We start from the raw sequence: 25,489 nt of genomic DNA, 5'->3' as shown, positions 1-25,489 counted from the left end.
ACAGAGCGAACTGTGAATTTAGGCAGATGCCTCATGGGCGGAATGAAACACTAGATGAGATTAGTTTAGCCTGCTGGTCAGGACACAAAAAACTAAGAGACAGTACAGTGGGATGGCCCCTGGATTCTCAGACCGGATTTTTTTTTTCTGAGGATTCAACCATTTGACACTCTTTTACCAAAAAAGAAAAAAAAAATGTGCTGCCCATATAAAATACATGCTACATTTACAGTCAGCCACTATAGATTATGTGTTATGTTATGCTCTTTAGGATCATATATGAGTGTATGACTCATATATGACTCATTTGACCTTAATTGACTGAACACCAGAAACGTTTCTAGTCCAGGTCTTTTTGCTTCCTTTTTGATAAATCAAATATAAAAAAGCGCATATATAGTGTCAGAGTAGCAAAAGATTTATAAAATAATTAATACATTTTATCTTTCCCTTATATAAAACAAGTACAGTTTCATATAGGCCTATGTTATGGCTGTAATTTATTCGTTTATTTATTTATTTTATATTGGTGCTTTTATAAATAAGAACATTTTTATCAGTAGCTTTAAATTAATTTTACTCAGATTTGTTTAAACTTTAGTCTAACTAAAGCAATGATAGCCCTAGTGAAAAATAAATATACTAAAATGTATTTAAAATACATTTATTTTATGCTAAGTATACTACAACTACATTCACATATTATGCACTTAATAAAAAGACCCTGCAATTGTATTTTAGGCTACTAAACTGGTATACTTAAAGTCTGCTAAATTGGAACAACCAATTTTGTACTTAACAGACTTTAATTGTCCGGAAGTAGGGTTGAAGTACAACTAAAGATATACTTAAGTATATTTTATTGTGCTAAAGTGGAACTATTGTAAGTATACTTAAGGTACACTTTAAATATTTTGATTTAAAGACCGATATTATTTAAAGATCATACAATCCTCATCAACAGTGACAGTAAAACATATTTTAGGCTTAATATTAAGAAATGTGAATTGTGCACAAGTACAAATAAAGTTTAATTACAATTTTTATAACAGTAAGTAAATATGTTAATAGACTTGAACTATACTTAGTATAAAATAAATGCATTTTAAATCTATTACTTTTTTACTAGGGTAGTCCAGGTGTAACAAAGATGAAAAATCACATATATAGCATATAATAACATATAGGAATCACACATCAAATATTACATCAAAGTAGCAACAGATTTATAAAATGATTAATAAATTTGATCTCTCCCTCACATAAAGCAAGTACAGTTTCATAAAGGCCTATGTTATGGCTTTTTAAAATGTATTTATTTTCCATTTTTTAATATTGGTGCTTAGGAAATAAGGTTACTTTTGCTTAGTGTTTGCTATAAACTTTAGTTTAACTAAAGCAATAATGCTTTTGGTTTTTAGTTTCAACAAAAGACTAAAAGGCACAACCAAGTGGACAAACCCAAACCAGTTTTCTTTGTTATTCGGTCTTTCTTTGCGTCAGCACTGACTTGCATGATCTGACACGAAGCTTAATTCAATAATACTTAGCTGGTAGGGGGATTTTTTGTAGATCACAAATTATGATCTTCCATTCGGAAGCCGTTAAGTTTACTAAAAATATTGTTTTTAGCAATAAAATGTTATGATACAGAGCAGTTTTCCTAAACTATTAAACAAAGTAATGTTTAACAATATGACTAATACTAATAATAAGTTCAAACATGAATTTAGTTAAAAGTTTGCAGTGGAGAGTATACATTAAGTATAAAGGTCCACGTGAGTTGGATACACAGAGTTAACTGTGGGACGTCCCACCCTAACCGAGTGAAGGGAAGGGGGTTGACCGGACCTGCCCACAGCAAATGTCTTCTGTGTGAACTTGTGTTGCTGTTAGATAGTTTCAGACCCTTTCACCAGCTGACTTCTCCTCTGGCTTCTCTGTAAGACGGACAGAAGGTAAGAGCATTCGTTTGTGTCCTCTTTCCATTCTTACATCCCGAGTAAGAAAAACGAATAAACTCTCACGATCAAGTGTTGATTTACTAACACTTTTAAAACTTATCTCCAAAACAATTCTTAATGATAGCAGCTTGATTTTTGATTTTTGATTTTTGTCCTACTTGCATGTTAAGAAGATTGTAAGGTTGTAAAGATCACATTCCTATGTGCATGTAATGAAAGCACAGATTTACTAAAAGCACTGACCTCAATCTGAAACTTCCACTGGAAACAGGTGTCTGTTGTTTTATATAAACTTTGTGTGTTGCATATACATTCATGAGGTCATTTTTTGTTTAAATGTATGCAAACATATTATTTACCAGGCAAATGTTCATATTGAAAGTTTTAACCTAAACCGTGTATCGTAGCACTCAGAGCAACACAATGTTGAGGTATTGTGTGCCACATATGCAGCAGGAGGGGTGAAGACAGAGTCAGGGATGGAGGGGGAGGGGAGACAGTCGACCCGATAGACCCCTCCCCTTCCAATTACTCCCATCAAAAGGAATGCGTGTTTCCATGGCAATTTTTCACCAGCTGTTTGAGACCATGTCGAACAGAGGCAGATGTCGCTGCTGTAGACAAACAAGAATCGTGTGAAGATAAACTGTCAGCATACAGCTGCCAGAGAAGCCTGTTTTGTTATATTAAAGTTTACTTGAAAAAGTTTTGGATTTATAAAATGTAATTGCTAAATTTTTATATTAAATTTAAACATATATATCTGCATATGAAACAACATCTTAGAAGATATTATGAGAAATATGTGGTACGACATAGATAATATTTTCCCCTGGTGTGCCGAAAGATTTTCATTTAAGAAAGATGGCAGAAATAACCATTTTATTGAAACACTTTATGTGCCTTTGGGTGAAATAGAAATGGTTTTCATCAATTGTAAACTCAACAAACCGGGCTTATATTTACAACGCATATGGATTAGTGAAAAAACTAATCTAAAAAACTAAAAAGTCCAACAAATCAGGTTAAGAATGTGGATCTAGTTTAAACCCCATTTTTAACTCGGAGGTTCGTGGCTCACGCTCACCGGATAGGAATATAAATGAATAAGTCATATTTTCTCGGCCACAGATAAGGTCTTTCCAAGGTGATACGTTTATATTTATAGGATGAAATTCATTTCCTTTCTCACAGACTGGATAAAGAGACAGCTAGGCTGTAATAACAGAGCGGTTTAACTTACAAACAGCAAGGGGGGAAGGGCGGGCGACTTAAAAAGGTCAGGTGGTCATTAACTCGGGTTACATGGATGTTTTTTTGCTCAGTCACTCTCTTTTGACTGTCTTTTGTCCACTTCAGAGGTCCCTGTGCTCATTTTCAGCAGAGGATGAAATTTCCTTTTCCCTCCCACCTTGTTTTCAATGTTTAGCTTTGTAAAAGCGATTCCTCATTACTGCAAACAACAAGATTGGGTTCCAGAGAGATGAGCTTTCATTTCCTGCGAAACAAAAACCTTGTTGATTTGGCGCATTTCAGCGATTGCATGTCAAGACAGATTAGTTTGAAACCCCACTTTTTGTCACTCAGATGTGACTGCAGGTTCACTGTTTGTTCCAAGGGAGCTTTCAAAAAGAAGGAGTCTGTTTTTCTCCTTAGCGCTAAACGTCGCACAGACGCAAGCAAGTAATGTGTCGTAATGGACAGGTGGCTCATGCAGAGGTTTAGTGCTCGTGCCAAGTGGCTTCCTGCTCCATAAATCAAGCATGCCCTCCATGCCAAACCCTTTATCCCAGCACTGGGCACTGATGCTATTCTGTTTGTGTTCAATATGCTACCTAAGGCTATGATATTAGAGTAAGCAGGGCGAAGGTATGATTGTTAGGGAAATCAGATGCCGTGTATTTAAATTTGCAAGACTGGCAGCGAGTCAAATGTGGTGGATACTGTTTTGCAGCTCATTTGTTTATCTAGAGATTGAACCACCTGTTTTGTCACTCCGGAGAGAGGGAGAGACCTCCGTCTGCAGAGCTTCTGGAAAATGACTCTTTGGAAAAAAACAGCAAGTACTGAGCTGCTGTTTTCCTCCTGGTTTACGCCCCGCAACCTGCTTACCTAACTAAACTCTAAATTAAATACAGGGTTGAGAAGGAATCCTTTATACCGCTGACTTTCCTTCAGCTCGGGCATGTTTGATTTTGAACGCGACCTTCCAAATAAAATAAGTTGTTTTGCTCTAAAGTGACTCCACCAGAGTAATAGACTTCTACTTCGGCCAAAAAAATGACTTGCGTAGACGTGCCAAGACGTCTCCTGAAAGGAACAGAGCGCACCTCCAAATTAATTGTGGGACATGATGTCAGGTCATTTCCTTCGTCCTATGACTCACACAGACTCGGCCTGTTAAAATAGGGCATTTTTGTCATCGGAAGGCAAAAAGATTCTTTGTCTGCCACGTTTTAAGACGTCAGCATTTGAAGAGGGCGACAGAGTCTCTGTAGTTTTCCATGTTTAAGTCTAGAGACATGGGGCGTCTGACCTCGGCCACCTTATTTTCCCTTGCCAAAGAAAACACTGAAGAGCTGTTGAAAGGTTCACACACCTGCTTACACGGTTTTCATGTACAGAATACAAGAGACAGAATGCGTCATGCACTCAACAACAAGAGCTCTTCACTGAAGTGACAAACAATATTACTCAAAATCAAATCAAATGTAGGATTTGCATGATATATTTCAAGGTCATCTGAAACCTAAAACCACATTTGACAACATAACCAACTAAAATGTGGTCAATTAGAGCCAAAATGGTGTTTAAGCAGACAGAATGACTGGAGAAGTCCAGTATATGTCACCAGAGAAAAGTCTCAAGTTAAGTTTTAAAAATTACGGCCGGTTTCACAGACAGGGTTTGGACTAAGCCAGGATTAGGCCATTGTTCAATTAGGACATTTAAGTAATTTTTATAAACTTGCCTTAGAAAAAAACAATACTGGTGTGCATCTAAAGACAAAACAAAAGCACTGATTTATTTCAAGATCAGTGCAAGTTTCTCTCAGTTAAAACAGCTCAGACTTACATTTTAGTCTAGGACTAGGTTTAAGCCTCGTTTGTGAAACCAGAGGTTTAAGTTTGAAATGAAAGAAAGAAAGAAACACATATGAATATTTTACAATGACATCAATAAGATGCATTTAGAAAATAGATTAGTGTGGAAAGTACACTTAATTCCAAGTTTAACTCACTTCATGGATTTTCCTTGAAGAAACGTGGCATTTTTCAACCTTGAGCAATAAGCCAAGGAGATTCTCAGCAGTTGCTGAGCAAATTATATTCAGGTCAGTGATTTCAAGAAGACCCCTTAACTCCCATAAGAATTCTACAAGTCAGCCAATTATAAATGAGCAGATAATATGCAGTAATCCCACCCATTATCCACTAATGCACAAACGGCCCACCACAGCTTGAGGGGTGTAAATTAGCTTTGATTTTAATTGCATACAAAGTCAAAGACCAAATATGCCATGATGCATATTCATCATACTCACAACAAGAGCTTGGTCGATGGATGCTCCCTCAATAACCAGCTACTTTCATAACCAAACAGTTTTTATGCATCTCAATCACAAAACATTAAGAAAAGCGCCTTTTATATCAAGAAAAGGCATGATATTTGTGTTTTAATTAACAACAGTGTCTGGCTTTGATCTTCAGTGCACCAAAAATGCACAAGTTGATAGAATCACTCAGTGATGGTCTGCCTATGGCTGCTTTGAACTTTCCAGCCATAAACAAACTATATCTATATTGAAACAGAGAGACGAGGGGAAAAGAAGAGGGATCTCTGGTACAGAGAAAATGGACAGGAGAATGAGTGCTTTCAGACAAACAGCCCCTATCTTCCCGCAGGAGAGTGTCGTTTCTCAAGAAGAACATATCACATCAGTCGGTCTTCCAGACGCTCTTTGAGCGAGAGGAAAGCAGTCGAGCTAGCAGAACAAAGACAGACTGAGCTCTTATCTCAATCAGCTTCTTCGTCTGGAGAGACTGACTTCTATAGGTTAGTTATCCGTTGCTGAGCATACAGAGCAGGTCTGGCCTGAATGCGTGTGGTTCAGTGCCTGAGGTCTTGAACTGATGTGCTATTGATCTCAAGCCACATTAAAAGTATGTATGTGTGTGAATCGGTCTCATACTCCAGGAAAACACACATTGCATGCATAATACTAACATGCCGTGTAAATCCTTCGGATTACCTTAGGTTTTTAGTGTTGTAGACGTAGAGGATGATGTGAGTTTTTATTTTTGCTTAGGCTGAAACTCAAGATGAGGGTTTGGATCTTCTTCCTGTTCTGCCTCGCTGGCAAGACTCTGGCTGCTCCAGTAAGTAAATCTGAAAAGGAACAAAATATATAATTAAATAAACCATGTATATTCAATATTTTATATATATATGTAATATTAAAAAATCAAAGCCAAAGAGAATTTTTATGTCTGTAATGCTCTCTATAATGTTGCTTTGTGACTAAAGTCCATATAAATTTAATTTTACAGACTGAAGAGGAGCCAGTTGTTGAAGAGGTATGTTGAATTAAATTAATATTTGGAAAAATCTCTTTTCTTAAGACCAAAGTGCATTTTTAAGAAAACTTGTCAAGCCATTCAATGGCCAAAAATAGACAACTCGCCCCCATTATGGGACCAGATGTGTTTACATATGCACATGTTCGACTTCCTGTTACATTCCCCCGGGGTACTGAAATCCATAAAGTTTGAAAATATATCTGAAAGGGACTAATTACAATTCACTGCTTCCCCACATGTGCACACAGATGCCAGTTGTTGAATACAAAAGCAAAACTCTTGTTGTGGCTGTGCCTTAATGTGGGTCATTCGCCTCCCATTTGATCCATTTGAAGTTTAGCGTTTGCATATTTTCTTCACATAAAAGAGGAAAGCTGTGTTTAAAACTGGGTTTGGTTGTACAGGCTATACCCATAATACTTCTCTGTCTCATAATTCAGGAGCTGGAAGTGGGAGCCAACCCAGTCCAGGTGGAAACCGGAGAGTTTGATGAGGCCATTGAAGTCGTGGAGGATGTTATTGCTGAGAGTAAGTTCAATGTCTTTTCCACACCTCAGACTATTTGCTATTGTTTTGAGGCTGTTTCATACACCCAAGTTATGCGTTTATTTCCTCTCAAAAGATTTATCTGCAGTTTGCATCATGCCTTCTGTCGCTATGCAGGAGCGTGATTGTGATAACGTGTGTAGATTATATAGAAGTAGGTTGTAGAAGTATACAAGACCATGAGTAATAACAGGCTGCAAATAAGTCAAAAGTAGACAGCTGTAATTATGCGTTCAGACAGACTATGGTTATACAGGACTAAGTTGATTCCAGTGCCAGTCTTCCAGCCACATGCCCACCACAAAATATCTAGAAAGGGGAAAGAAATGTAAATCCACTGGTGGAGAACATTTTTGAATATATGCCCTTTAAAGGAATAAAATAAAAAATAAAATATAAATTAATAGCAAAATTAAAAAAATAATTAAAATGTATTGGGGAAAACAAAATTTGGATATATATCCTTTAAAATAATAAAATAACATATAAAATATAAATGAATAAGAAAATTACATTTAAAAAAAGTATAACATAAAACAAATACAAACAGTATTAAAAATGAATTTTGAATATAAAATTACAAATATTAAATATATTGTCTTAAATGCTTTTTCCATACAGACCCCTGCCTAAATCATCACTGCAAGAAAGGCAAAGTGTGCGAGGTTGATGACAGCAACCAGCCCATGTGTGTGTGCCAGGACCCTCTGACCTGCCCCGCTCCCGTTGGAGATTTCGAGCATGTGCGTGTCTTTTCCTTCATTTCACATCTGTCTCATGTCTCCACATGTATAGTGACAGCAATGCCTGGAAGTACATGCGCACTATTTGAGCAGATTGTTTGAAATGCTGGTTTATGCATTGGGCAAACAATATCAGCAAACATTAGTGTGATACCGTGGGGAAATCTAACCTGTCAAGTTGACAGCTGTGGCATTTATGGCTGCTCATATTTACGGCTTTTATTTCACAGGTCTGTGGCACTGACAACAAGACCTATGAGTCCTCCTGCCACTTCTTTGCCACCAAATGCTCCCTGGAGGGCACCAAGAAGGGCCACAAACTGCACCTGGATTACATCGGACCCTGCAAACGTGAGTAAATAACAGAGAAGTAAAACAAGGCGGATTTTGAAAGTAAAATCTAGACCACTCACAAACTCGTAAGTGGAATTGAGTGCTTTGGAGTGATTGATGGCTTGTAGCTTTGAGGCGTCCCTGTTGCCCCCTCCAAACACTGAGCACAGGACGAGCCTGAGCTTGCCAGTGCTGCTTCACAAAGCAGACCCAATCCCCCTAAATCTTCCTCATCCACCGCCGCTGTACGCCTGATGGGATGAGTCGGGACTGAAGGGCTCAAATGGAGCTCCCGCTGTGGTGTAGTCTCATTGCTAAGCAGGGTGTCTCAGCCAGAGACTCAGAAAATGTGTTTCTGGCATAAACGAATTAGATCCTAACAGCTATGACACTAATATTTGCCAGAGGGCTGTAATTTGGCCCCTTTTAGACTCCATGAGCATAATGCTAAAATATGTGCCATAGGCATGCTGTTTGTTTATTATTTATTTCAAATGGATTGTTTTAATATTTGAATGTTTCCTCAGACATCGCCGCCTGCATGGACAGTGAGCTGAATGAGTTTCCTCTGCGCATGAGGGACTGGCTGAAGAACGTGCTGGTGACCCTGTACGAGCGTGATGAAGACAATAACCTGCTCACCGAGAAGCAGAAACTTAGGGTTAGTTGAACTTTTTGCTCTTTATAGAATGAAAAACCTCTAAAAATGCCAGCATAGGGTCTTTGGAAAAACATGCCTCTATCTACATTTTTGCAAAACTCTAGAAAAACATACCTATATGTACTAGTCAATATTTGAAGTGGATCAAAACTTTTCATCAAAGTTGTCCTAAAACCAAAATAATACCTGTTCTGATCTTACGACAACTTTCATGAATTTTTTTGATCCACTTCAACTGTTGACTGCTGTATACTTATTCTTACACTATACGTATACTTTTATTCCTTTTCACACAAATTAAGATCACAGGTGCAGATCATAATTATTATTTGTAAATTAATTCAATTTGACATTTGCATTGCAAAACCACCTCCATATGTATGGCTTGTCTAACATAGTAAACTTGCTCGGTAGCAGACCCGATATAGTTTTTTGAAACACAAATCACAACTTAAAAAACCTTAAAACATGTAAAATCAAGCTAAAATTGCATGGTTGCCTTAGGTAATGCATTTTTAACATCAGTTAGGCCTTGGTATGTTATTTTCAGACACGAAAGAGCATTAAACTTTTTGCATGAATCACTGGGCATTTTTGTTTCTAGCATAGTAAACTTCCTTGGTAGCGCACCCAGTATAGTCCTTTGAAATACAAATCACAATTAAAAAAACCTCAAAACATGTAAAAGCAAGCTAAAATTGTACAGTTGAATTAGTTAATGCATTTTTAACATTGATTAGGTCTTGCTCAGTAGCGCAACCGGTACAGTCCTGTGAAACACAAATCACAATTTAAAAAACATCAAAGACATGTAAAATCAAGCTAAAATTGCATGGTTTCCTTAGTTAATGCATCTTTAACATCGGTTAGGTCTTGTGTAGGTGGTATGTTATTTTCAGACACGACAGAGCATTCATTTTTTTACACAACTGACTGGACATTTTGTTTCTAACATAGTAAAATTGCTCAGTAATGCAACTGGTACTGTCCTTTGAAACACAAATCACAATTAAAAAAAACTCAAAACATGTAAAAGCAAGCTAAAATTGCATGGTTGCCGTAGTTAATGCATTTTTAACATCAGTTAGGTCTTGTGTAGGTGATATGTTATTTTCACACAGTATAGAGTATTAATCTTTTTACACGACTCACTGGACATTTTGTTTCTAACATAGTAAACGTGCTCGGTAGCACACCAGGTGTAGTCCTGTGAAACACAAATCACAATTTAAAAAACATCAAAGACAAATGCAAGCGAAAATTGCATAGTTGCATTAGTTAATGCATTTTTAACGTCAGTTAGGTCTTGTGTAAGTGGTATGTTATTTTCAGACATGTTAGATAACTAACCTTTTTGCCTAATATTTTGTTTCTAACTTGCTCAGTAGTGCACCCGGTACAGTCCTTTTCCAATAAGCCTGAATTGCAAAAGACTTTTTTCAGCCTCCAGAACTTCATTGTCCTCTACATAACAATGTGAACAGAATTTAAACTGCAGATAAGTTCAATAGGAGCCTTATCTTAGGGAAGCAAAAAGAAATAGAGTGCATGTATAATTGAATATAGTCCAATCCAGATGGCAAAACTTTTGAATTGCCTGCAAACTTCATGCTCTGTTTGTAGGTGAAGAAGATTTACGAGAATGAGAAGAGGCTGGGAGCTGGTGATCATTCTCTGGACCTTCTGGCCCTGGACTTCGAAAAGAATTACAACATGTACATCTTCCCCGTTCACTGGCAGTTTGGCCAGCTTGACCAGCACCCTGTTGATGGGTATGTTTAACTCATTTTCACAGCTAGATTTGTAACAATACCTAATATATTTCTGAAAAACAAATGTTTTGGAAATTACCTTTTTAAATTAAATGTGCATGTGTTTTCATGTTACATCAGCTTCCTGTCCCACACTGAGCTGGCTCCTCTGCGTGCTCCTCTCATCCCAATGGAGCACTGCACCACCAGCTTCTTTGAGCAGTGCGATGCTGACCAAGACAAGTACATCGCTCTTGAGGAGTGGGCCAACTGCTTTGGAATCAAAGAGCGTGAGTTTTTGACTATGCCGTTCATATTTTTACTATGTTTGGTTAATTTTATTTGCTAACTTTAGCTGTTTTCTGCTTTCAGAGGACATCGACAAGGACCTTGTCATCTAAGCACATCTACCATTGACGCTTCCTAGTTATTATCGGGGCGAGGTGCTAACCCTTAAGTTAAAATCAAAGTAAAGGTGCTAATTGCGATTTCTAACAACCTGCATATACCACTAAACATTCATAATGTTTAATAAAAATAATGCACAATCCACAGTAACTATCACAATGAGTGATTGAACACTGCCCGTTTTTAGGTTGGCCAAGCATCTGTTGGACAGGCTGTATTAAAGAGAGTTAAATATGATGAACACTTTTTTTGTTTTGGAAATGGATCCACATATGTTTTTTACACTCAGAATCAGGGCTTGAATTGTAAGTTTGGAGTTTTGATGGTGGAAATGTACAAAAAACAAAATAAAGATTCCAAATAAATGTTCTTTCTGCTTGCTTTATAAACTTTTAGTTTTGTTTGTTGCACTCTTTGGTGGTGGATTTATTGTTTTGATGTCTTTATTAAATCTGAAAAACGTCTTTTCATTTGAGCCCTGAATGTCTGCAGGCTGATGTTTTTATTTGCATATTGTTTCCTGTCAGAGATCAGGGCCAAATATTGAGTGTTTTTAAAGTTAATAAAAGGAAATATTATTTGAATTCAAGAGGACAGAATCTCGCAGGATGAGAATTTTTTTCTCCCTCTAACATGTTCACATACATTTGCAGTTTTTGCCACAATGTGAGCACTATGAATTTCTTTACATGAATAAAAGCTACTGAAATTTCCAACTCAATCTTTGCATGCATTTCTCCATTTATCTTGATCTGTTTCCCCCAGGTATATAATTGCATAACCCATTTATACTTTAATGTTTGCTATGGGCAAAATGAAAAACATTGTCAAACATGATGTTTGCAGATCATTTGTTTTATTCAGGCACCTGGCATAATTTTAGCATTGAAGTAAATATGACTATGACTACATAAACACTGTAAATATGCAAAGAAAACAATGCTGCATGGTCAACGGGGCTAAAAATCTGGAGCACATATGTTAGTAGTTTCCTCGAGGGTGGAGTGGATGTTTACGTAATTTCCTTTTTGCCTTTGCATTTTAAAAATATATTTTAAGACCCTGTATTTAAAACATTATTTTTAAGTCTATGAGCCAATGTGGCTACCTCAGTGTTTAACTGTGTAATTCTGGTTAGACCGAACAGTTAAATGCTGAAAAATGTCAACTGAAATGGATCTTTTAACAAGCATGTATTTGTAGATTTGTAATAATTATTAATAATTTAGGCTTAGAGCTACAGTATGATATCAGAGGCATCAGAGGTAGAGAAAAATGTTTTTTTAAACATTTCAGATTATTCCAGATCCAGAAAGCAGGAAATTTGCAATAGTTTTAATGTTTGTTTTTGTGTGCTCTAATGTTTCCTATGCTATGTTCACATTTCTAAACAACTAAGTCAGGGTCTACAATTGTTCAGCCCAAAGCAGATTTACGTTTTAAGTATGTTGCATGTACTATATTGCACGAAGCAGTGGGAAAAATAGTTTATGGCCTCAGAGGGGATACATGGTCATGGGAAAGCAGAGCTAGAGAGAGCAGGATTTACCCAGTCACCATGCTTACCCTTCCAGCCAGACACTCGCGTCAGGAATCTCAAACAATGGCAGAGCTCCAGCCAGAACACTGTGCTGCAGTCCAGCCCACTTCTACAACGGGGAGGGGGAGAAACGCTCTTCTCCACTGCTTCTTAACACTAAAAGCAGATCACAAAAAATGTAACATTACTAACACAAGCCATAAAATCCCAACATGAATCACTCGACAAAAATCTACCACTATTTCAGCCAATTTTCTCCTTATTTGATCAAAATTATGACACACGTTATCACTCACTACCAGTGTCAGAAATTATTGAGAGTGATTTCTTCAAATTTTAAAGTTGATTTTAGTGTTTTTATCCAGAGAACATTTGATTTTATAGCTAAACATTCAACACCACTCGCCTGTAAATACAGATTTAAATACATAAGCTCATCGTAGACCTGGAATAAAAGGTTCCTCGCCCATTTCACCTAAAGCAACCTGTGCTCAGACTGATAATTCATAACATATATAGTACACACTTAACGTAAACCTGAAATATAAGCATGCCTTTTAAATAAATACTACTGACAGAAGATTTTCTTTAAAAAATATGAAATAAGATTTCACAGCTGTCCATACATTTTAATACATCAGATATTTATAAAAATATTTTCCACTTATATTTGCCAATGTTTATAATAAATATTTGATACACTATTTTATATCAGACAGAATTGATGCACATTGAGTTACAGGAAGAAGCACTCCAACATTGGTGAATACCACAGAACATGTTGAACAGATTAATACAAAAATATTTAGTTTGCATAAACCTTTTTTCCACCCCAGTTGATTGAAATAATAAACATTTTTGAGAGATTAGCTGAACTCACTCTCTTCGTGCCTGCAGTCCAATCTAAATGTTAAATCTCACAACCCAATACAAACCCAAACAGCCAATGAGATCTATCTTGTTCGGCTAGCCGTTTTAAAATAAAAATGTTTGGTTAAACTCAACTGATGGGAACTGTTGATAACCCGGTGGGATTTGATAGTCACGAATATTCTTTTAAAAATGCAAACAAATGATCTGTATCGTTTCCAAAAGCAAATTGTTGCATGTATGGGAAGCGTGTCGCCCCCTAATGGACATTGTATTATCTCAAAATATTCAGATTTTCAAATCATAATTTAGAATGAACAAAATTTATAATAAACTCTAGTGCAATTTTGGGGAATTACGTTTATAACGTTAGAAAAATCACTGCTACAATTTTTCAAAACACCAAATAGACCCTACTGCAAACAAATGGGTGAATTTCAATTAGACTCTATATATGGGAAACATAAATAAACAAACAAATAAATAAACAAATTAATCAATCAATCAACTAGGGCCATTGAGATGCTGTAATTTAAAAAAATTAAAAATAATTACCCCACTATTGTCATTACTGAACTGAGTCTGGACATTAATTTTATTCTACACTATCCATTTTTACTGGGATTCTTATTGCAGTAAAGCAAAATCATTATACAGTCATTTTAATTAGCTAAATAAATACAGCATAACATTTGTTAATCAGCACAAATTCTAGTTTGCAAAATAATAATAATAATAATAATAATAAAAATATATATAATAATAATAATAATAATAATATATATATATATATATATATATATATACACTACCGTTCAAAAGTTTGGGGTCAGTAAGGCTGCATTTATTTGATTAAAAATATAGAAAAAAACAGTAATATTGCAAAATGTTTTTACAATATAAAATAATGTTTTTTATTTGAACATACTTTAAAATAGAATTTATTCCTGTGATGAAAAGCTGAATTTTTATCAGCTGTTACTCCAGTCTTAAGTGTCACATGGTCCTTCAGAAATCATTCTAATATGCGGATTTATTATTAGAATGATCAATGTTGGATAATATCAACAGTTGTGCTGCCAAATATTTTTTGCAACCTGTGATTTTTTTTTTTCCAGGATTCTTTCATGAATAACAAGTACAGTGTTTATTCAAAATATAAATATTTTATAACAATGTAAATTATTTATTATTAACTTTTAATAAACTTTTAATTATTAACTTAATACACCCTTGGTGAATAAAAGTATTAATTTCTTAAAAAAAAAAGAAAAGAAAAAAGAAACAATAAAAATGTACTGACCCCAAACTTTTGAACGGTAGTGTATATATATATATATATATATATATTAGTATTATGCTAACATAAATGAGGCATATGTGTTCAGATGTAATACAGTTAATTTAAAAATGCCTTGCTTTTAAGTATTTTTATGTATTTTGATTTCTGAAGTAAAATAAGACCTGCATTGTACTTTTCTTCTTCTAAAAATCACCCAAATACTTTCTTTTTATTGTTTTCTCACATGTCTTAGAATGGTAGTTGAAATGTTTGCAGTGTACAGTTTCTAATCCACATATACATCACCTGGCAACTCGTTAGCTTCACAAACAAAAATGCGCAAAGCAACAACACGGGCAGCTGCTGCGTAACGTTATTCTCCACATTGTTCATGTCCGTGCAGGCCTAACAAACCTTGCTCTGATCCTTCCTTTCATTCTCGTTTTCAATAGGTTACGAACGGTCCCTATAGTTAACGTTAATTGGTTCATCCGGGGGGCTCTGCGAGAGATCGAATGCTGATTGGATGCGCGATCCACTGCGTCGATCTGATTGGCTGTTGGGGTCTACGATCAGGCGAACCGTTGATTTAGTAGTAGCTAATGTGAAACCGGCAATTCGCCACACGCGCTGCTGCCAGTGTCTGAGCTAAAAGCTTCACAGCTACCGGCGCAGGAGGTGCTTTACTTAAATCACTCTAAACTCAACCCAAACACACATTACTGATTCCCTCTCGGTAAGTTAATTTTTTGATTAAATATATTGTGTTAAAAAGTAAAAATGCAGCCTTTTTTGTGTTTTTGTGCGGTTAGCGTACGTACTCTCTGTTAGCCTGTGCGCAGCTAATAGCCATGTGCTTTATGTGACGGCTTTGTTTAATACAAGTGTATAATTTCGCCGGTTTTCATAATTAAGTCTTACGGATGATAAATATCACGCTTTAATTGAGGGCTGAAGCGGTAAAACGTACGTTAGGCCGCTGAGAGGGTTTTTTGCAGGTCGACGCTCTGAGGATTAGCTTAGCCGCATTTCCCTCACCACCAGCCGACATTTCCGTCAAAGAGAGATCCCGCGTTTGCCGAGCAATTGAAGTACATTACCCGTCTTTTACACTATTTTTTATGCGAGATCGATAACATTTATTTCTCGTGTATAATCTGGGATTTTACTGTGGGTAAGAATCCTCTCATCCGAGTTTATGCGACAAATTGCTGGGCACGTGCCTGAATCATGAATGGTGATTATAGAAAATCAAGTTTTTTGTTTAAAGTGCGGACATATCTGAATATATATTGGATTTTTAATATCATCACGTGTCTCAGTGTGATCACAAAGGAACCGGGCTTAAGATAGTAACGCGGCGTGTGGTGTTCGGGCCTACTTGAATCCATTTCACAATGGGTCCGTCTGATTAAGACTCAGTTTTCCATTGGCAATAATGTCCCACCCTACACGATGAGCAGCTAAACCAGCCGATCTGCGAGAAATTTAAATGCTGTTCTTATAGGGTGTGCCTTTATTTCATTTTTGTAGAAACCGTATCGACGTTATCGGCCTCGTTGCGTTTCGATCTTGGACTTAACAAAGGGATTTGTTTCAGTTTCACTTAAACGGTCTGTCCTGGATTTCGCATTACAAGATCTAGTTTACCTCTATAAAAAAATTAGCTCAACCAGGAATATGAATTGTCATACCCTTCATGTTTAAACCCATATGACTTTTTCTTGAGGAACACAAAAGGAGGTTCCTGACAGTTCCTTTTGTCTTCCTTAGCATAAAGTCATACAGCTTTGGAGCAACATGAGGGTGGAAAAATGTAAATTTTCTTCTGTAGAGGTTTCTTCTGTCATCATTTTTAATGAGTCATTTTGTTTTAGCTGAAACCAGTTGACCAAAGAAATGGTGATGGAGAAGCCAAGTGCCCAGCTTGTCGGGCGAGAGTTTGTCCGACAGTACTACACCCTGCTGAACCAGGCTCCTGACTACCTGCACAGGTAAGAATTTGCTGCCTATATATTCAGATTTCCGTTGTTAGACGCAAGTGAGTGTAGTACACCTAAACGTTACTTGTTTTGTCTTTCAGGTTTTACGGCAAGAACTCGTCTTATGTACACGGTGGTCTGGACAATAATGGCAAACCAGTTGAAGCAGTCTATGGGCAGTCTGTGAGTTTTAATACAAGAGTTGTGAATTTTTAATGCTGTTTATGATTTGGTGCAGTAGCTCAATATAATATTGTTCTTTCTCAACAGGAAATCCATAAGAAGGTGATGGCTCTGAGCTTCCGTGATTGTCACACTAAAATCAGGCACGTCGATGCTCATGCCACCCTGAACGAGGGAGTGGTGGTGCAAGTGTTGGGGGAGCTGTCTAATAACATGCAGCCTATGAGGAAGTTCATGCAGACGTTTGTTCTGGCACCTGAGGTATGAACGTTTCTTCATAAATGTGTTATCAGATCAAATTGTTAGCATGGCCTCGGGTGAATTAAACTGTTGCCTTTGAATATATGCCAGTGCAGACATAAATTATTTTAAACGTGAGGTTGCATAGAGCGAAACCTGAATTACAAAGACCTATTAAGTGAGTTGATAGGCCATCACTGTAGGTTTTAATAGAAACAATACTCCAAGTCATGGCAATATTGAAGATTTTTGAATCTTAAAGCCTTTTAGAAGTGGGAGTTGCAACAAACGTAAGTACTGTGATGCATTTCAGAGAGAAGCTGAATGGTTGAAATAAGAAAAATAAAAATAAACTAGGCACCTCTGTGTCACCTATAGCTTTAGACTTACTACTGGACATCAGCTGAAGAAATTGTTTGCTATTCTAGAGGGGAGGCAAATTTTACAAAGACAATAGTTTTTTTTTGGTTAACTCTGAATTGTTCACCACAAGACTAGTAATGTGTTTTAACAAAGTAAGTGGGATCAATTGTGATTTCTTATGCACTTGGAGAAATCATTGGCTAGATATTGATTCTGTGTGGACTGAAGCTTTCTTTCAAACTGTAGTGTCCAGTTCTTACTCCTCATTTCCAATCTTTTCCATTCATTGACTCAGTTGTCCTTGTTCATATTGATCTGGGTAACTTTATCTTTTAAAATAATTACAGTCCTAGTCCAGTATTCTCATACGACTAAAAAGATCATAGACATTCGATGGCTGAAAAGTGTGATAATGTTCGACTTAAGGACTTAAAACTCCCCATTTTCAAGGGTTTTGGTTTTCTGTAGCATCAGCCTGTTTTGATCATTATTATATAATGCAGCAATATCTGGCAAAAAGACATTTATTCATTGTTGGTTTTTATATTGCTGTGATTCTTTAGGGAACAGTTGCAAACAAGTTCTATGTACACAATGACATCTTCCGGTACCAGGATGAAGTATTTGGGGACTCAGATTCAGAACCTCCTGAGGGTGAGCAGCTTATATTATTGGTGTATTTAGGCATTTTCAGTGTAATCTGTCTCCCAGTTGCTCTTGCTGTGAGCAGATGATTTCATTTATCTCCTGTTGTTCACAGAGTCTGAGGAGGATGTGGAGGAACTGGAGCGGGTGCACTCACCTGAAGTGGTCCAGGAGGAGTCTGCTGGGTACTATGAACAGCCGCCTTGGTAACTAGGATTCTTTTTTGCAGCTCATTTAATCTAGTTGTTTGGTAGTAAAGCAGGATGCAAGCTATGCGGGTGTGTTGTAGGTTAAAACAAATCTGACACACTTGTCTATTAGAAATCAAAGTCTCTATTCAATATGACGCCCTCTAGAAAGAGGGGTGAGTCTTTGCAAATTTCATACAAGTTTGTGCGCTTGCAGCGTTGAACCCGAGGTGCCGCAAGAAGAGGTGTCCGTAACCCCAGAGCCCCAGCCTGAGCCAGAAGCAGAGGTGGAGCCTGAGCCAGCAGCTGTGGAACTGAAACCGGAGCCTGTCAGCGAGCCCGAGGTACACATTGAGGAAAAGAGTCAGAGATCTCCCCCTTCGCCCACACCTGCTGACACTGCACCCACCATGCCAGAGGACAACCGGGTAAGACCGCACTCATTCATCACTGTCTGCTGGGTCCCTCTTGTGTCAACAGACCTGTATTTGTGACGATGTACAGTCATCACAAACCGGATAAGTGAGATCACCTGTGACGTCAAATGCTCTCTTGTTTTCAGCCGTCTTCATGGGCTTCAGTCACTAGCAAGAATCTCCCACCAGGAGGAGTGGTCCCTGCCACAGGAGTCCCACCACATGTTGTCCGAATCCCATCTGCGCAGGTAGATGTTCATAACCAACTCTCTCACTCTCAAAGAAATATTGTTTTAGGGTTATCCTGGATATTAGTATGGGAAGTTGCTTTTTACATTTGTTTAAGGTGCACTGAAGTGCTTTGAAACATGCAGCGTTGAGCTAGTAAAGCTGCATTTGACAGCGTATGACAGCCAGTCTCATCCATATTGCAGTATCTATATGTAAAATGGTATTCTGTGAAGATCTCAAATGTGTCCAATACGTTTTGTGGTCTGCGCAGACTCGCGCATATGATCTGCTCCGTGCCATCATCTCTTGGGACCGGAGTAGGCTGTGTGCATGCTGCGGTGGTTCATGTGACAACGGAATGCATATTTGCACTGAATCATTCCCTATCCCCTTATGTAGTGCACTACATGCCATTCACTGCACAGAAAATACAAATTCAAAATACAAAATCTGTTTTGGAGCACACTAGCTCACAGATAACCTTAAGGTTAACGCGTTCATTTAAAAAAAAAAAACAAAAAAAAAATCTATTTTGATTTCATGGAGACAATATGCAAGTATCTTTAAACTTTATGCTCTGTTTTTAATGCAAGTGCGTGACAATTTTACAATCTCTTAAATTAAGAATAAGTTTAAACTGTGTAGCTTATTATTGTACGTTTCGGTTTTATATTGTTTGGGTTTTTATTTTATTTCACTTATACAACTCCTACGACCCTGCAGTCTCAATAGAAAAAGTGTCTGAACACACTGTATGAAATTATTTCTATTGTGGGTAAAAGTCTTTCAACTGCTGGGATCAGATCCCAAATGTTTACTACATTCCTTTAGTCTATTTTGCATTTCTGTAATCCAATTAATGTGGTTGCATTTTATGACTATAATAGGCTGTAGTGTGTGTTGTTTGTTTGTTTTTTTTTTTTTTGCTATATATATATATATATATAGTTAATGCAGTGTATTTAACTGTATTTTTGTGATCCGTAGCCGCGTGTCGAGGTAAAAGCAGAAACACAGACCACAGCGCAGAGACCCCAGAGAGACCAGAGACCACGTGACCAAAGACCAGGACCCTCTCCAGCCAACAGAACAGCAAGACCAGGAGGTGTGCAAAAGTGTAATCAATCTAGTATGAGTGCATGTGAACATGTATGCTTTTTTTTTTTTTTTTTAATTATTACGTAAGACTTGATTAGCAGATTTTTGCAATCTATCAAAATCTTATTGGCTCTGGGAAAGCTGCCTAAGGCAGCCTGAGCATTGTAATGAACCTTATGTCCGCATATAAATGGTGTCTCCCACAAAATTGAAAGTTAAATTAAAAGCACACATCATGGCTGGTCCACTAGCAACTTGAAAGGACATGCATCATATGCAGATGGCAGTGTCATTTGTCTAATGTTTAATCTCTGGTTAGCAGTGCGGGAGGGTGAGAGCGGAGAGTCAGAGGTGCGGCGAACGGTCCGGTATCCTGACAGCCACCAACTCTTTGTCGGAAACGTACCTCACGATGTGGACAAGAACGAGCTCAAGGAGTTCTTTGAACGTAAGCATTTTTTTTTTTTTTTTTTTTGCTTGAGCTGATTTTAAAATGTAGATCAAATTTTCCTGTATTGACTTGACTGCTTATTTCTCTTGCACAGAGTATGGCACCGTCCTTGAGCTGAGAATCAACAGTGGTGGAAAGCTGCCTAACTTTGGATTTGTGGTATTTGATGATGCTGAGCCCGTGCAGAAGATCCTCAACAATCGGGTACGTGTGACTTTAAGATGTTGTGCAGTACAGGATGTTTTGACTAATGCTGGATCATCAGAATGACCTTTTCTTTTACGCCGTAGCCCATTAAACTGCGAGGAGACGTTCGGCTGAACGTAGAGGAAAAGAAGACCCGCTCTGCCCGTGAAGGCGACCGGCGAGACATCCGCCCCAGAGGCCCGGGAGGACCACGCGACAGGGTCGGCGGGTCAAGGGGACCGCCAGCCCGTGGAGGCATGGCTCAGAAACCCAGTTTTGGAGCGGGTCGAGGCACAGGACCCAGCGAGGGCCGCTACGCAGGACCACGTCAGTGAGGCAGCTCCCATGTCATTCACTGCTGATGCAAGTCACCCTGGTTAACACAGATGGCTTCCCTGTTCCCTGTCTCCATCCCTCACTCCAGGACCCAGGAGTGCGATGATTCTTCTTTATCTGGACTCTTCCTTTTATTTCTGAGATTGAACTTGAATTTGTTGTAGAAAAACAAAACTACTTGAATTGGGGAAAGGAGAAACCTAGCATTTGGTTTTAGCGTTCTCTCCCTGTTTCTTAAAGGAACGTGTTTTTACTGCTTGGGCAATCCTGTGTATTGCTAGCACCCGCTTTCAGGTCAAGTGCAAGTATGGTTTTATTTGGAATTGTTGCCAAGTCAAATCATGGTTGTGTGTGAGTGACTATCTAGCATGTAAAGAATCCTGTTTGCCTTCTACTGTTGCACTTCATCAAGAATGACAACATATTTTAACAACTCCACTGTTGAGAGAACAAAATAAACTCTATGTACTATTTTGAAGCATGGGTGTGTCTTGTCTGGGGGAAGAAATACGGACAGGGTTCCTATAGCCACTGGGAAAATGTGGAAATGCAGAATTGGACTTCCAAGCTTGGAAATACAACTTAAATTAGTGTTTTTGTAACTTATAGACTATGGAAGGTAGTTTCTGCTCATTTTAAGTCAGTTAAATTAAGAAATGAAAACTAGATTAACATTTACACACAATGTGTGCCAAAGTTCATTATTTGGTTTTTCATTTTTCAACTTAATTTCCACTGTGACAATGCATGGTTCCTACCTAATTGAAAAATAAAATGCAGTTGGAGATTTGACATTTTCACTGCACTCTCAAGGCAAGACTGCCAATATTGAAGTGAAAAGGAAAATATGAAATAGAACATACAAATGTTTTTGCACCGCTTTTTATTAATGCTCACACAAAAGTGACCATTTTAAAATCTAATGTTTACTTTTCATTTTATTGTCTCTTATTTCATAGTTCACATTTCTGTTTTCATTTTCCAAGTCAACCTGTAAGCAAATTATGTGGCAGTCAGTGGGCGGGGCATATTCAAGCCATGTAGATGATTTAACATGATTTGGCAATTTTGGCATATATTTTGCATACCGTTTTCTATAATGAAATTTGATCTGGTTTTCATTTTTGTAATTTAATTCACTTATTTATAGCTGACAGAAAATGCCTTCCATAATGGGACTTTGAACATTCTGAACTGCACTGAACAAGAATTTTTAAATGCTGGTTATTTAAACATTTGAAATGGGGAGAAATCCAAACCAGTTCTCTAGTTTGTGTTTTTAAGAGCAATTAAAGTATTGTGTTCCCCCCTCTTCATATCCAGAATATTTCTTTGGTTGCGCTTTGTAAAATTGATTTTAAAATGCTTATGCATCATTAACAAATGAATGATAGTGTCATGGAAATTACAGGTGCTTTCAGTCATTCAGTACTAATTTAAGTTTTATACATTGAGAAATAAATTGATTTTGTGAAGAGTCATCTGAATAGTGTCATTGAAATCACATGACCAACGTTGTTTCACTGAACATCGGAGAGAATCCTTGTGCACATTATCTGCAGCTTCTGAAGATATGCTAGTAGCATAGTGTTGTTTGGTAATGTGAAGAGCAAAAAAAAAAGTTTTTAGTAGCGTAAACAATGGGAGAATCAATACCTGTACAGTTGAAGGAACAAAAAAAATTGCAAAAGAATTTTGATGTTGGAGAAAACGAGACGTGATGCCAAAGTTGCTTTTTTGTTGGACAGGTAAGGAAATTAATAGTGTAAACCACTCTCCAAAACTAGTTTTAATTCTATAATTGATTACAGATTACATGATGAAATTGAAACCTGGGTAGTACCATAATCGAGGTTACTCATTTTAGGCAATGTATTGTGGCTACTTTTTTAGATTACTTTTAGATTACTCTTTATCTAACTTGTTTTAAAATTATATGTAAACTATTTATATATACGTATGTGTGTGTGTGTGTGTGTGTGTGTGCATGTATATGAGAATATATGCAAATCTAATTTCTAAAGGCTGCAGCATGATGATCCTCATTGCATTGGCTCAATCTTTTTTCCATTACTGCCGGGTAGTGCTGGTCATAACAGAAAAGTCAATTTTGCACCTATAGACATCCATCACCCAGCCACCAAAATGATGAGATTTTGCAATATTGTGCTGCCACTCTCAACAAATATCAATATGTTATATTGCCCCAGCAGTGTTCTTTACAGATACCTTATCCTGAAGCACATGCTGGCCAGTCATATTCCTATTTTCTCAGTGTGATTGCATTACTGAGATTACTGGGCCTAATTATGAATTCATGTGCTTGCATCAGACTAAAACGCACAACTGTAGCACTTTATAAACTAGATTAACAGTGAGTGTGATTAGCTGTAGTCATGATGTCGGAGTGTGTTGACCAGCAGGTGGCTCAGCATTAGTATTCATGAGAGGGAAAGTGCAGACACTTTATTTTGAAGCCCCACACCCCCCATGACCCACATGAGCTCAATATGTCCTCACACAGCTGGTCAAACCCACCAAACATACGGCCCCCCAGCTGGACCCTCACAAAGCCTTGGGCTCCGCAACACAACACACACTGGCACAGCTATTTTTGGGTTAGTTCACCCAAAATACTCTATTTACTCACCCTCATGTTGTTCCAAAGTGTATCTTAAAAGGACATTTTGAAGCAATGTACTGGTTCCTTTTGTCCTTGCAATTAGTCCCCATTGGTGCTGCTTTTATACCTTAAACCAACAAAAAGCTGGCAGAATGACTTATACAGAATGATTTATACTACAGTACACACGTCTTCGTGTGAGGAACAGACAGAAATTACAGTCATTATTCAATGAGAAACTTTAATTTCTTTCCTGGCCCTTCCAGATGTCTGTACAAGCCACTGTTTTAATTAATTTTTTACTTCATTTGATAAATGAAAATGTACTCACCCCTCAGGCCATCCAAGATGTAGATGTGTTTACTTCCTCATCGGAAGAGATGTGGAGAAATTTTGCATAACATAGCAGGGTTTGAATTTCGGCGCGAATTTCTACTTAGCGTTTAAAACGCAGAAAATTCCCGCATATATTTCACCTTAAAAACAGCACTCGAAACAGATGATGTCATGTATTAACTGCGTGCTTTTTGTCTTACGAATTTAAACATTCAAGTGACTTTAAGCAAGAGCTAGAAGACGCGAAGAGTATATATATATACATGTGTATATGAATCATATGAATCAACATATAATTACAAATTGTAATCCACAGACATTAATTGATGGACTGGAGTTGTGGATTACTGTACGGATTGTTTTTATCAGCTGTTTGGACTCTCATTCTGACGGCACCCATTCCCTGCAGAGGATCCACTGATGATGATTGTATTAGTTTTTTTTTCTAAGGCACTTTTGTGACCTTCTGGAAGCTGATTTTATTATATTTGCATGAAAAAGAGTGACCTTCGCATTCTACATTGTGTATCCATGGATCAGTAGGTAAATAACAAGAGTTTTCATTGCATTTTTGAGTGAACTATCCCTTTAAAAACATTTTACCTCCAGAGTTTTTATTTTATTGCAAAAGTTGTTAATAAAAGCAAATGCTCAAAATTCCCAGCTCAGACTGAAAATATTCATTTCTCATATATTGAGGGAAAAAAACGTTCTGTCAAAGCCTTCATGTTTCACTGGCTTCAGGCCCCGTGGCGGTTTTCGGTGTCAGCTGTAATGTAATTCCAGTCCCACTGTAAAGCGCGGGCCGGGGCGGTGAGAGGGGCCGGGTGGTCTGGAGATGGGGGGGAGGGGGCTCTTCCAGACTACTCGAGCGAGAGGAAAAATTGACTGAGCCTTTGTGGTTCATAATCCACTTGCATAATTTAAAAGCCTGAGCGAGGATGGCCATAAGGCCAAGTATGGGTGTATTCAAATGCAGCCGTACGGGGCCTCTGGGAAATTCATGCAAAGTGTACTTTCCAGTGCCTGAATCTGCTTAATTGACTTTCCTCTAAAAATTGGTCGGGGTATATAAAGCTCCAAACAAACAAATGCTTCAAAATAAGAATTTTAAAAACAATCTCAACATTCAGTGTGACTTCGAATCTTATAAGTACTGTAATACAATAATAGAATTATTCCTGCTTAACAATGGTGTATATATAGATCAGAGATCGAGTTAACCGAAAATTGACGGAATTTGATTTTATCAGTGATGGAAAAATCTGATGCCCATCCTACATTTTCACAGATTACTCTGAGGGTGATCTATTGTAAATTGTAGCTGTAATTCCCACCCCTGTCCAGATGGTGGTTGCGCTCCAGTCTGGCAGCAGAGCAGGGGATCCAGAACAAAAACGAAACCATCACGAATGTTTTCCTATGCGTTTGATTACACACAGACGAGTGCACAGAAGCTACAACGATCTATCACGCCACAATAAAGAGTGCCAAAACGGTATTTGTTGCTTGAATTTCCAAAGGAAATTGACA

The 25,489-nt window shown here is 37.6% G+C and overlaps 2 protein-coding genes across 5 annotated transcripts; both read left to right on the top strand.

Moving 5' to 3' along the window:
- The first annotated feature begins 1,797 nt into the window (after positions 1 to 1,797).
- On the top strand, positions 1,798 to 11,355 carry sparc (secreted protein, acidic, cysteine-rich (osteonectin)). Of its 3 annotated transcripts, none has more exons than XM_051127921.1 (11): positions 1,839 to 1,958; positions 5,777 to 6,020; positions 6,274 to 6,343; positions 6,515 to 6,541; positions 6,985 to 7,072; positions 7,712 to 7,833; positions 8,064 to 8,184; positions 8,694 to 8,827; positions 10,451 to 10,599; positions 10,720 to 10,868; positions 10,951 to 11,355. In XM_051127921.1, exons 3-11 carry the CDS (start codon positions 6,287 to 6,289, stop codon positions 10,977 to 10,979), a joined length of 876 nt encoding a protein of 291 aa, XP_050983878.1. In that variant the 5' UTR covers positions 1,839 to 1,958; positions 5,777 to 6,020; positions 6,274 to 6,286; the 3' UTR covers positions 10,980 to 11,355. The 3 variants fall into 3 exon arrangements, with proteins under 3 accessions (XP_050983877.1, XP_050983878.1, XP_050983879.1); XM_051127922.1 differs by having other exon boundaries at positions 1,876 to 1,958; positions 5,870 to 6,020; XM_051127920.1 differs by lacking the exon at positions 5,777 to 6,020 and having other exon boundaries at positions 1,798 to 1,958.
- Positions 11,356 to 15,259: 3,904 nt separating this feature from the next.
- g3bp1 (GTPase activating protein (SH3 domain) binding protein 1) lies at positions 15,260 to 21,475 on the top strand. 2 transcript variants are annotated; one of them, XM_051127915.1, is made up of 12 exons: positions 15,260 to 15,414; positions 16,556 to 16,672; positions 16,762 to 16,843; positions 16,931 to 17,104; positions 18,010 to 18,100; positions 18,207 to 18,297; positions 18,497 to 18,707; positions 18,842 to 18,943; positions 19,914 to 20,031; positions 20,347 to 20,472; positions 20,570 to 20,679; positions 20,766 to 21,475. In XM_051127915.1, exons 2-12 carry the CDS (start codon positions 16,578 to 16,580, stop codon positions 20,994 to 20,996), a joined length of 1,431 nt encoding a protein of 476 aa, XP_050983872.1. In that variant the 5' UTR covers positions 15,260 to 15,414; positions 16,556 to 16,577; the 3' UTR covers positions 20,997 to 21,475. The 2 variants fall into 2 exon arrangements, with proteins under 2 accessions (XP_050983872.1, XP_050983871.1); XM_051127914.1 differs by having other exon boundaries at positions 20,344 to 20,472.
- The last annotated feature ends 4,014 nt before the right edge of the window (positions 21,476 to 25,489 follow it).

This window comes from Labeo rohita, chromosome 14 (assembly GCF_022985175.1).
Source record: "Labeo rohita strain BAU-BD-2019 chromosome 14, IGBB_LRoh.1.0, whole genome shotgun sequence".
In the NCBI taxonomy this organism is placed as follows: Eukaryota; Metazoa; Chordata; class Actinopteri; order Cypriniformes; family Cyprinidae; genus Labeo; species Labeo rohita.
This window is presented reverse-complemented; position numbering and strand designations above follow the sequence as displayed.